Here is a 13,551-nt window from a genome sequence, read left to right as displayed (position 1 = left end):
CCCAGTGGCAAGTGTACTGTAGAAGTCGAGGAATGCCTATGTGCAACAATCGCCAAGCTGTTGTTATTGCTGGCCTTTTAGAATTGCATTTTTATTGTCTGCCACTTTGTTGTTACCAATGTTGGCGAGTGGCCTGGACTGCCGACCGCCGATCTTGTTCCTCCGGTGCGGTGCTGTTGGTGTTTTTGTATAAATAAACCATATGGTTAAAAGCGTAGCAGAATAATTCTACGAGCTGACTGCCTTTTTCTTACTTGGCTGCCCATCGTCAACGCTTCTTGTCTCTCCTGCTCTGGGTTTTTTTTTCTTTGTGGAACTCGGCCTGGTGGTTATACCTTGCTCTAACTGTGCTGGCCGGGATGATGGAGTTCTGCTTGAGTGCGTTTGTAAATGTTTTATCAAAATGTCTTGTGCCGTTCGCCCTCTCTTCTTTCTGGCTCTGTGTTACATTTATACGAACCTCGCATCGCACGATCATTAACCGCAAAACATTATTGTGGCATGTTCGCTCGCTGGTTCTTCCTCTGCTGCTGCTCCTTCGTACACACAGAAAAATAAATCAGCGGTCCGGGAAATATTAACAAAATTTCTTAGAGTATGCAAAGGTCACACTTAATGCTGAGGATTCTGGTTGAACATCTACATATGCATACAAATACACCAGAAACAGCACTAAAGTAGGTTCCGGTTTCTCTCCATGCTTATGCCACCTTGTCCCACCTTGGCTCACCTTTCCATTCCTTTTCCCCCCTTGATTTTGTTGTTTGTTCAGCTTGGCTAGGCGATTCTCGGAACTGGGGCCGCAAAATATGTTGCACCACGCCAAACGTTGAAATTGCAGAGCCTAAATCGCCTTGGTCGCCTAAATCTCTTGGTCCCATTCCACCTAAATCTTGTGGTGACCCCTCCAGTGGCGCCAACTGGGAGGTGGCAGTGTCACAGAATATATAGACGGCTATATAGATGTTGTTGCCAAGTCGACGACTTCCCAGACAGCCAGCAGACACAAAAAAGGGCAGCATCAATGAAAGCGACGCCGGCAAAAGCGCGCACACAGCTATTGATAGCTGTTCGGATACAGATACATTTATAGATACATACATGGCTATAGATGCATAGATATATCCGTGTGCTGTCGGCTCCCTCTGATTTCCGATTTTGTTGTTTTTCTCTGAGCGCTCTTTCAAATCGATCGATTTCATGCGCTGCGACATGCCGTAAATCACACGCCACACCGACCGCCTGCAGATACAAATGCGATGTATCTGAGGGCCTTCTTCTATCCGACTTCAAAGTTTTTCGCTTCGTTTCAATTCGATTTGAGGGGTCTTTATTTACGCACTGCAAATCAAAGACGATGGCAACTAATTACTGAATTAAAAGCCCATTAAACGCGTCCATAAACTTGAAGTTTCTTTCAGAGCTGTGAAAATGCATCTTAATTGTTCGAAATCATGAAAATCATTTGGCAGAAAGTGTGTAGAATAGGATTAAAAGCCGATAGATGTGGGAAAAAATCCACGTAATCAAGCTCTAAGACGAAAAATCGAATTCTTTTAGTAATGGAATTATTTTACACTCGCCAGTGGTTTTATAAACAACTTTAAGTGGCTAATAACACGCTCCGTATCGATTAAATGGACTGCTCTCTTAGAGACTTAATGGCTCTCAGTCTGCACACTTGCAATTGCAACCTGCAGATGCCCGACCTATCGCTCAGATGGACCCATTTAAGCCTGACGCATTCCAGGAACTATATCGTTTAAAGAAAGACGGCTGGGAAGAGTATCATTAAATTCGAGCAACCAACGACAGGCCATTTAATCACGGGCCTCGAAGACGCGGCTTCGCTGGGATATGTTTCAATAAATTCCAGCAAATCAAAACACACAAAACATATTCCGCTCTCGCGGGAGGATCGCGGGGCAGTCGAGTCAAGAATGGGGATCCCAGGAACCGAGAGCCGGGCACACGCGTAATGGATAATGAATGCGCGAATGCCTCGCGGCGGCAGCCACATAAGTCAATGCAACCTCGACTCTGCTCCTGCTGGTCAGCGAGCCGATCCGATTCAGACTCTGATTCTTATTCCGAATCTGTGGGATGGATGGCATCCTTGTCTTTACGAACCAGAGTAAAAAGTACTACAACGTCCAAAGCAGGAGATGCTTTATGCTTTATAGAGCAAACACTCAGGGAAGGTATTACATGAATGGAAGGGAATCAAGTCTGATGATATGGTAAAATACTCTATTTGGAGATCATATAGGACACATGGTTCATATTCAAATACAATGATACAATAATACTAAAATGTTCTGGTTTGGATATATATTCGATATTGTTGGATAACTAACATATACCTTTAGGATCCGCTCTATGGCCAGGAATAAACCACACTGCAATCCCTGCCTGTTGCCTGCTCCATTACAAATCTCTCGTTAATTTGTGCATACCTTTTTTTTTGGGAGGCAGGGCAAGGGAAGAATGAATAAGAGCCGGAGCAGCAACAGCCGCCGAGCATTGGAAAAACATCTGCTGTTTCCACTGCCAGTTGATGAACTCGATTCCACTCGCACAGCTTGCCGTTTCACTCGCTCCCGCTTGAGTCGAGCATGGCTTCTCTCGTTCGCGCGTCTGTTGCGCAGGCGCACAAGTACACGGCACTACACCCATACACCCGAGGTCACAATATTAGGAACAAGCGCGACAAGTTTAGATATATGTGCAATTTTTTTCGGTAATGGAGTATTACAATTTCTAAAGCAATACCTAAAGATCTGAAGCCATTAAATTAAGGAGTAATATTAGGAGTTTAAAATATAGTTTTAGTTTAGTTTTAGCAGGGACTGACTAAATCCATTTCGGTTTAGTTATTGTAAAGAGCAGAAAATCTTTAACGCACAATTGTTCCTATCATGCTATAGGTACCCACTTTGGCACACAAAACGGCTGGTACTTCCACAGTGGCCTCCTTGGCCTCCTTGGAGGGGCCCTCCTGCTCCGCTCGATCGCCGCTCTTCTCCTCGTCTTCAATGCTTTTCCATTTATAATTCTCATGCCTCGCTGCAATGCATTTTCACCCCTCCGGAGCCAGCTCTTCAGCTCGCCTGCTCTCGTTCTGTGTATTTTTTAATTTGGTTCACAAAATACCTCGCGTTGTTGTTGAAATTCTTTGGCAATCAACCGCTCTCGCTCCCTCTCGCTCTGCGCCGTCTCTTTCGCACCCGGCTTTGTCTGGCAGTCGCTCGATTTTTGACAGGTGGTGGAGTTTTGTATTCAATTTCTTCGGGCCTCCGTCTTGGAGCGACTTTTGCTCTTGGGTTCGGGTTTGAATTTGAGTTCGAGTCTGGGTCTGTCTGGGTTCGTTTTAGTTTTTGTTTTTTTTTTTTTGGACTGTATTTTTGCCTATTCATAAAAATGGGAATAAGTTCAGACGGCAGCAGGAGCAAAGGAGCAGACAAAAGATTGCCAGACATATGGAGAGCTGGCTGTAAGGATGCTGGAAAGGGGGTGGGGATGCTGATGATGATGATGCCTCAGTTCAATGCACCTTATGAAATTAGTTTTCGATTTGGCACTAATTGGATTCTTCTCTTTGGCTCTTCTCTTCCAGGATGCGGCTGTAGAAGAGGACTTTCAACCAGGAGGTACACGAGATTGAAGGAACCCACATAGGAGTCATGTCGCAGCAAGTGTTCTCGGCGCATCCAGCGCTGGCGGTGGACCAGCTGCAGCAGGCGGAACAAGAGGAGCACAATACCAGTAGTAATCATCACCAGCAGAGATCGGCGACACAGAGCCGCCGGCATACCAAGGCCGCACCCAAGAAGTTCACCCTGAGCAGGAGTTGCGCCGGCGGAGGATCGGGAACCCTGAGCGGAGTCCACCAGCAAGTCAAGCCCAGTCCTTCAAACCCCGCCATCAGTCCGGAGTGCAGGAAAACACTGCCCGTGCGAACAAACTATGCGGCGGTGGATGACGACGATGACATCGAGTGCGAGGATGTGGACGAGGTGAACTTTGGCCAGCAGGAGAAGGAGCGGGAGCGGGAGACCCGGCAACCAACCAAAGACTGTGGCACCGATGAGACGGATCATGTGCAGCAGCGCCACAAAAACACAATGACGACCTCGGCGACGGCGGCGAGCAGGCACCACCACCAGGACGGAGGAGGAGGTGACCAGAGCGATCTGAGCAGCGTGATCAGCTCGCCGTCGGTCAGCACAGTGTCCTCGCCCCTCTCCACGCCCACCAGGCTGCCACAGGCGCTGCAACAGCAGCTACACTGCTGCCAGAAGTCCACGGGCATGGAGTCCCGGGCGAGAACATCTCCGCAACAGATCCAGCATCCGCACAGACAGCACCACCAGCAGCAGCACCATCACCACCACCACCATCACCACCTCACGGCAGCGGGTTGTACGGGCGGAGGAGGAGGAGGCGGTGGCTCTGGAGGATCGGGATCCTGCAAGGCGAAGAAGCTCGATCCCCGACTGAATCCCTCGCCCTATCGCCAGCTATTGCCCATCGCCCTGTGCCTGCTCTCCTTCGCGGCAGTCTTCGCCACATTAATAGTTTACATGGACACGACAGGTGAGTCCTCTTCTATATCCTTCATATCCTCTATCCTGTCCAGTGTTTACTTATTAAAATTTGATATCTCTGGCATATGTCATCTGTTTTTTGAGCTCGTTCGGTTTGGTTCCTTGCCCGAAACGCAAACACAATTTTTTCCACCGGATGTAGGCTGTGTTTGCCTTTGCTGCAGATCCGTTCCCTTTCTTTTTTTTCTTTTTTTTTTTTTGTTCCTGAAAGGTTGTCCTTTCCCGGTAATGGGCACACTTTCGAGATTAGTTTACGCGTCATCTAAACTGGCCAGCAGCGCATCTTTTGTCATAGATCGCTGCCCCTGCTCCTGCTCCTCCTTCCCCCGGAGTTTATATAAGGTCTGCATTTTTTCGCTTGCCAATATCTTTTTGGTGTGGGCGTGTTTGCTGCGTTGGCTGGCGCAGTGGCGCTTCCTGTCAGCAATCGCTTGGCAACAGGCAACATCGCAGCTGTCGCTGCTGTTTGCGTTGCGTTATGCTGTGTTGTCATTGCCCCAAAACGTTGCCAACGATGAGGCAGTCAGACACGTGCTGGAAGCACCGATAGCTCCATCGTTTCAAAGGCAGCCGCCCCAACGCCAGAGGAATATCTAATAGTCTTCTATAGAAGCAATTCGAAGCCATAGTGGCTGGTTGATTAACTAGAGTTTAAATAGCTGTTTAGCAACAAGAGGTTCTTTTAGAATTATAATGAAACTGACACTCAATAGTATGTATTCATTACGAAGATATCTCCATCCCAATAAACTGATCAAATAAAAACTCCAATCTTATCAAGTTGCATGGAAATTCACATTCCTCAGGTATTAATACACTTTTTAGATGCATTCGATAAGGCAATGGTTTTGCAAATATTTAGCTACGATAAGCAGCAGTTGATTGCGAGAACCACGGGGTAGCCTTCCCTTGAATGATCCGCATCGGAAACCTTGTGACCCATCTAAATCCGGAGATGACGCATCCCCAACTAGTTTAGTTAGCTTGGCCATCTATCTGCATTATTCTACGGATCGCGGACGGCAGTCGGATGGGGCAATTTCTTTTAATTCGCTGAAATATTTTGTTGTCGCCGAGACCGAATTACAGCCCGTCGAACGGAGAATGCGATCTCGTCTCTAGACTAGTACGGGAGTGCAGAATAAATTTGCTTAATTTGGATTGTCTTTTTCGTTGCGACTTGCCTGGCGCTCAATGAAAGCGGAAAGCATTTTACAAGCGAAATTGTTTTGCATATGATGTGGGCCCGCCGTCGGCGGATCGCCAGCGCTGGCGCCGGAGTATTATTGAGTGATTCATGTGGCCCGCGAGTGACTAAGGGCTACTAAGTGTAAACACCCAGACCAGACCCAAAAAAAAAAAAAAAATCAATGTCAGTCCATTGTTGTTGCAGTTGGGGAAGTCGACATCCATCCACACTTCTTTAGAGACATTTTAAAATTCCACTCGGGTGTTGGCAATTTTCGCTTTGACGTTGACGTTCTGCCTCCTCGATTCGCTTCCTTTGGGCCAAAGACTTCTTCCGCAGCGCCAACTTCTTCCCATCTTCCGTTTATTCGTTTTATTCGTTTTATTCGTTTTAAGTGTGCAAATGTTATGCAAATACTTTGTGAAGTTAACTTTATAAAGCGGTTATTTCCAGCTGATCGCTCATATTTGAATTTGTGCTAATGGAAATGGCATAACCAAAACTCTTAGGATTAGTCATTAGTTTTGCTAGCCATTTGTAATCGATGATGAAATTTGGAGATTTCAATAAATACAATCTTTCATTGATTCTAAGAGTTGGTGAATCTTTAAATGGTTTATTTAATATGAAAATTGATATGAAGTGGATATGGCTTGACTGCTTTACTTCTTCCCTTTTGGTTTATTGCCATTAAAAATTGTATAAAATCGAAACGATGATTGCAGCTGATTTTTTGCTATAAATTTGTAATTTCATGCACTCAGTTAAGTGCCCAGGGGGTTATAATTCAACAACTTATTGACTGTAATATCTGACTCTTTTGTTTTTCGTCGCCACGTCGACTAGACTGAATGGGCTGGGTCTCTTTTGATGGGATGCCACTGGGTTCGGCGGGGACGAAGGTCCGATATCTCCAAGTTTCCACTTGGGCGTGTCACTTGTCAACTGACGTTGCTGCTGGACAGCCCCATTTTTATGGCTCATTGATGGCTCTATTAGGTTTATACGAGCGAACGGATTCATAAACAGAAATAAACATAAATTAGGCATTCCTTTCTCGGCCCATTCTGCTCCCCGAACTTCTTATTCCCCTCACAAAAGCGGACTGGATATAAATTTAACACGTTCCGTGTGGAGCGACAAAGGTTGAGGTTGAAAAGTGGAAGCTTTGTGCCGCTCCAATCGAAATATCTTCGAATCATGCACTTGACAGACACAGACCAAAGCGAACCGAAATGCGCTTATTAGAGTGACAAATTTTGGAATGGAATGCGAGCGGAGAGACTCAGCCCGTCTCACCCCGAAATTCCCGAGCTGGTAAACCTCTGACCATGACTTTACAGAACCTAAACTCCAAATACCAAATGCCAACTCTCACAATCATTTTTTCTGCTTGCCTACGCTCTTCTTGTTACAAATTCAGCCTCGGCCGCATTTTGTTTCCATTTCGATTCTACTTCTTCAGTTCTTCCGTACTTCCCATGACCACAATATAATGGTGGCGATGATGATGGTCCCCCACAATCCAATCCCTAGACGCGTTGTGGCAGTCACGTTCCAATCTTGATTGTTGCAATGACCGAAGCACTTCTCGGGTTTTTTCTCTGGGAAGAGATTCGGAATCGAAAATTGCATTTGAAGTTTGGCGGCATTTTGTAATCGGGGTGTGTTGATCCTTTGCTGGGAAACTATGATTTTGAGAAGGTAATGAAACGATCAGGAGAAAGGAATGTATGTAAAACTATTACAGGTATAATGGAACAACTATAATTGGCAGGGCATTGAAATTTGAATGTTTATCCACTCGAAAAGTTGGTCAATAGAAACAAACCATTAGTTTCATAGTATATTAATTAAATCGGCTTGCAATCATCTTCGATATTATTTGAAAGCTCTGTTAATTAAGGGTTTATATGATGGCGAACTATAAATTATTACCATATTTATAGAGCGAGGTTGGCGATCTTTCTGCTGTTATTAGCCATTTGAATGTTTAACGATACTTTGCTACTTGGCCAAATCGGTTTTAATAGCTGTTTCGTTTTCAGAACTGGTTCCAACCAAGTATAAGCAACTTGTTACCACTTGTAGTCACTGCCGAACACATACTCTTATATCCGCCACCCAATTTCGTTAGCTTCATCCTCGGATTGCATTGACTTGTGCCATAATCCGAACATAGCCTACTTATCGACGCCGTGTGATTACTCAGTCATCGATTAGCTGGCTTTCACTGTTTCGCCCGCCGCTCACTTTCGACTGATTGGCAACTGGTGACTACCGAAGCCATCTTCACACGCCATGCCGCGCCCCTGCGACGTTGCCGCACTTCACTTGTTGTTGACATGGCTCGTGACTCCCAAAAGGGGGAGTGCGCAGGTGGCCAGGTGCAGTGTCATTAGCCTCACCTTTGACAGCAGTCGGTAGCCGAAAAAGAGAAGACGACCCTACCTCAAGTAACTCAAAGCGTATTAGCCCATTTGTGCGCAACTATGTTTATGGTTCGATAACAAGGAAGTAAAATTGTGAATTGGGTAACAACACATTACAATATAATTAACTACCCACACTAGTTTTTTTTGCCGTGCACTTCGAACGCTAGCGAACACGCCCCCAAAGGTCAGGGCATTAATCATGTTAGGACGGCATTATCTTCACACTTGCGGTGATTACACGATGTCGTCGTCACTGTCGTCTGGCCTTCACTGGTGACAATTTGCAAATTGCAACTTTAATTGAAATTTACAACTTGAACTCCATTGCACACACACCACACACACAGCACACACACACCAACCACTAATGACTTAATTCCCGTTAGGCACGCAGCGGGTTCGTAGGGAATTCAAAGTGGAAGGGGAGGGGTCACGACAAATCCCCTATTAGTCTGGCAGTTTCTAACCAGTCTTAAGTACTTTGCAGAATATTAAGACTTTGATCCTACATCTAAATTAAAATCTTGGAACTTTAAAAGATTTCTTTGCTACATTGGATATGCCTTATTCAGCGACCCTTTTATAACAAAGTCTCACATTATCGACTGATAACCTTCGACTATTAACTAAATTTGTCCTCTTGTTTCTTCGTGTGTAGCATTAACCTCCCCTGCTAGCCACCGGATGTCATTGTGGGCCCTCCTCCCACCGACTTAGTTTGCCTCGTGATTCATAATTTTCGTGTGCAGTTGCCAACATTGTTGCATGGCCCCCAGCCCGGGGGGGAAAAAGCCACCCCCGCAGAGGCGTCGCTGTCGTCGTCTGGACTGCGTGGCATGGTCTGCGCTTCGTCGCGGTGGTGCAAGTGGTTCGCCCGGTTCGTTCGAGCCTCCGGCGGAGATGATCAGCTCCGTGAAAAGCGCAGCGAGTGCTCAATTTGAAAAGCAAAGCTCAAACGGCATTATCACAGCATGCGCCACGGCGACTCACGATGACTAGAGGAACCACTTCTTATGAGGTACTTACTCCGCCCGCCTGCCTTCTTTCCGCAGAGCCACCACCCGCATGTGGGTCTCGGGTTTTGCAACCCTCCTTGTGGCATTGCAATTGCGCCGTTTCTTAGGCGTCGTGTGGGTTCTCCTTGGAAAAGTGCCCACTGCGATAAGGTTAATAAGGAAAACAACAACAGCGGGGGCTGAACAACTGGTCTCGGTCTCGTGTCTGCTTTATCGGGATTTCGCTGGAAGATATTTCAATCGGGGTTGATTAATGGCTAAAGGGAACGTTTAACGCATTAAAACGGGGTCATTTACCATGCCAAAGGTTTCTTGACACGTCTCAATGGGTCATATATCATCATACAGAGTGCCACGCTGTCATATATCAGTCTGAATTGGTAATGTTTAATAAAATATTTCATTTCATTCGCTAGTAGTTGGTGCTCTTTTCGATTCAACCTTTTAAATCGCACTTTTCCCTTGTTTTTCCACCCACTTAATGCATTTCACACCTGATCACGTGACGTACATGTTTGCCCTGCATTGGCCTTTTCCATTTCGCCACAACTAAATGCGCTTTGCAGGCGGTGATTAAGATCCGACCCACATAGATTAGGCCCACTTGGACCTATTTGCTAAATAAATCAGCGCTTGCGTTGCCTGTTCTGTTACCACATGCAAGACGTGTTCATGGATGGGAACATTTCACGTTATCAACATGGAAACAGGCCATTTTGAATGGCGGCGTACGAGCTTGTAATTACAAGCCAGACAAGAAGCACAAATCAATAGACCAACCGAGCCAAACTACTAGGCAATGGCAATAGGACATGCGGATCCAGGGCGAGCACGCCATTCCAGATCCCGGATTCAGGCCGTGGATATATTACACAACAAGGGTAACGTTGCCCGACGACAGCCACGTCGCATTGTCCTGAAAAACATACTACAACGATAAAGTTTTTGGACATACATACACTTTGAACAAATATGGAGGAATTTTATTAAGCATTCATCTTCACTATAAAGTTGAATAGTAATAAACCAATACCTCTATACTAGAACTTTACAAAGCAGCTTAGTCGTCGAGTAACTGCTTGTTGTTGAAACTATCAGTGAGTTATTACCTACCTAAAATATGAAGTTCTTCCGATAAGTGTATATTGTTTGTAATAAACTTTTACCCGCAATTGAAAATGCACAAAAGTTGTGGGTTTCACCTGGGCCTTACTCCCCGCCCTTATTTGCCTTCCCCGGCCGCCTTTGTTGAATTATTGAATAGGGCGTGCACTACTGCCAGCCAGCCAGTCCGTCTGTCCGTCTTGCACTACCCCTGAATGCGAACGAGTGAACGAGTCCCTGTGAACCCCTGAATAATCTGAATAAGCCGCCGCCGGTTCAGGACGATCAGGGAACTTTAAGTTTGCCGCCGCTTAACCGCAATTAAACGTTGCTCCTCTCGGCCCGGCTCCTGGACTCCACTCCTCCTCCGGGACAATGTTGTCCCGTCCGCCGCCATTGAATATAATTTTCGGGACCGGCCTGCCCCGTCATTTGTCTTGCCACTGCGCCACCCTTGTGCAAATTAGAAATGTCAGCTTTTGACACCGAAATTGCTGCGCCCGAGGGCAGATTTCATTCCATTCCTTCGGTCGCTTTAATTTTCGTACTTTATATATCGGATTTACATGTGTTCGCATTTAACGGTTCCAGCGGCTTTATTGCACATCTGTCGGTGGGATGGGATGGTATGGGATCATAATGGTATGTGTGTTGTATGCTGGTAGACAAACGATCGACGAGCCAATTCATTCGACTTCTAATCGTTTGGCGTAATGCGAGACCTTACATCAATCCGCTATCAGATTTCCACGACTAATGACCGCATAAATTTCCCCCGCTGAACCCTGAAGTGCCCGACTTTCCCTGCGAAGATCGGCTTTTGGTGTTAATTAGTGCAAGTTTTCACTTGGCCTTCGGGCCCCTTGTCTGGGAAATTACAGAGAAATGTCCCCTCCTCGGTATGGCTAAATTATAGTGGCTTGTCTAAATGGCCGGCAACTGTTTTTGGTCTTTGCCTCACTTTTGCTGGCCGTCTATCTGCTGGTATATGCATTATAATAAACTTTATGGCCATTTTGCGACCGAAACATAAAAGTTTTCGCCTCAAAATTTGCATGGCACATTTGCGCTGAATGGGCACCAAACGACCAAAAAATATATATATATATATATTTGTATAACGACTTGGCTATAACGATGCGAATTCGTCTGGCGAACCGGAGCGAGAAATAATGACGTACAAGTTAGACCAAATGGAAGATCGATTGACAAGATGTTTGCCACGCTTTCCGCCCACGGCGCATTTCTCTTTGTCAGATTTATTTAAATCAACTTGCTCATAATTTAAATTTGTAAGGGTTCCGGGAAATTTATTCGGAGCAAGAGTGGCATGATTTTCATATTGACTTGCCATTTGCACACACTTCCGTTCTACTTAAATTATGTGTTCCCACATTTAATCTTACTACATGCTGAGTGGAGTGACTAAAGGGAAATCATCTGTTTGTAATTAGTTACTTCACATTCTATCAAAATCAATCCCCAAATATCAGACCTTGGCCTTTTGGAAACCCTTTTCGCTCGTGTGGGAGGGCTTACAGTGCTTTTAAGCTGCCACAAAATGCTGCAAGCACATTTGATATATTTTAATTCCTTTGGCTTTTACGATTTGTTTCGCCGGAGGCCAGTTAAAACGAAACAAAAAGTGAAAATTGGCACAAGGAAAGTGTGAAAAGCAAATAAAGCCCAAGTGTGTCTGAATGTACCTGTACATACATACATATGTATATATGACTGTGCGGAGTGTGGCAACTGAAGCCGAAGTACGGCAAATCGCTGGCTTTTTGTTGCTAAGGTTTATGGACAGGTTGGGCCGGCTCTGACATGAGTCAAATGGTCGACGGTGCCCGGGGGAAAATCGGATGCGGGTGGGGTGTGGAGCGGATGATGGGGTCATGTGCTAAATATCAGAGGCCGTGCGCTCATTATACTTTATGGGCCGGCACACCGGCCAAAAGCCGATGCCGAGTCGGGCCGCTTTCAAGGCGAGGTCATCGGCGCTGCCAAGTGGCTGTTTCCTTCTCCCGACCTTCAATGGGGTCTCCTGCTCCTTCAGTTTTCCAACTTTGCGAACACAATTTATGCCAAGCTAACATGGCATTTTACCAAAAATTCAATCCATTTAAAGTACTAAGTTCCATTTCGTAATCTATGATTCTGCTGGCCTAGACGGCCTTTAATTAGGTTTGTAGCCGTGTGGTGTATATGCAAGAATAATGGCTACCTGATATGCCCTTCTTTTGCGGCGCACCCATTCGCCAATGCAAATGTGGTCAATGCGCTCCAATTGGCAGCGAAGCGTGGCAGCGTTTGAGCCACACACGCCATGCGTCCAGTGGTGCAACAACTTTTAATTAAATCCAATTACCGCCACTGCTCTAAACCAACTTGCAACTAATCTTTGGATTTGATTTTCCTCCCGCAGAGATTCGCCATCAGCAGTTTCGGCTAAACATGTCGCGCGACTACGAGCTGAATGGGGTTGCGCAAGACGATCCCGCACTCATTGATTTCCTGCGCCAGATCCACATGGGCAAGTACCTGGGCAAGGCGTCGCCCAAGGTCGCGGCAGCGGCCTCAGTGGGCGTGGGTCCGCCGCCCAACTCGCCGCGCCTCGCCGCCGCAGGCTCAACATTCGGTAGTGGCAACAGCAGCGGCAGTGGAGCCGATCAACTGGCCCACTACGTGGCCGACCTGGTGGGCGGCAAGATGAACGGCGCGGTGATCCAGTCGCTGAGCGGTCCTCTCGCCCATCTGATCACGGCGCCCTGGCTGAGCGAGCAGCTCAACTGGATGGGCGTGCTGGTGGAGCCGGAGCCGCGCTGGTACTTCACGTTGCGCAAGCAGAATGCCCAGCGGGCGCGCATGCAGGTGGTGCACGCCTGTGTTTCGCCCAATACCTATCCCAAAGAGGTAAGTAGTAGTGGCTTGAGATGCGGATCTGTCGCAGATCAGTGATTAATGCCCCCCGCTTTTCCCACAGATTACCATACACAACGAGGATGTGCGCATCAATAGTCTGCACGACGAGGAGACCTCGTGGTTCAACTCGCGTGTCAAATGCTTTCCGCTCTACACAATCATGCTGGCATGTGAGCGCACCGAATACGATCTGCTCAGCCTGGGCGTACAGGGGCATGAGCTGGAGGTGAGTGACCCAGTGGCTTCCTCTCGCCTGACACTTTCGCTAAACGATTCAC

General features: G+C 46.6%; 1 protein-coding gene across 2 annotated transcripts in view; it reads left to right on the top strand.

The window, feature by feature from the left end:
* The window catches only part of S (Star), a 28,142-nt gene that overhangs the window by 11,986 nt on the left and 2,605 nt on the right, over positions 1-13,551 (top strand). For both annotated transcript variants that reach the window (NM_078726.4, NM_164403.2), the window contains exons 2-4: positions 3,617-4,596; positions 12,777-13,264; positions 13,335-13,499. In NM_078726.4, coding sequence (NP_523450.1) covers positions 3,684-4,596; positions 12,777-13,264; positions 13,335-13,499 — 1,566 coding nt within the window. In that variant the 5' untranslated portion in view covers positions 3,617-3,683. The remainder of the gene's footprint in view (positions 1-3,616; positions 4,597-12,776; positions 13,265-13,334; positions 13,500-13,551) is intronic.

This window comes from Drosophila melanogaster, chromosome 2L (assembly GCF_000001215.4).
Source record: "Drosophila melanogaster chromosome 2L".
Lineage (NCBI taxonomy): Eukaryota > Metazoa > Arthropoda > Insecta > Diptera > Drosophilidae > Drosophila > Drosophila melanogaster.
The sequence above is the reverse complement of the archived record's forward strand: the minus strand, read 5'-3'. Positions and strand labels throughout refer to the sequence as shown.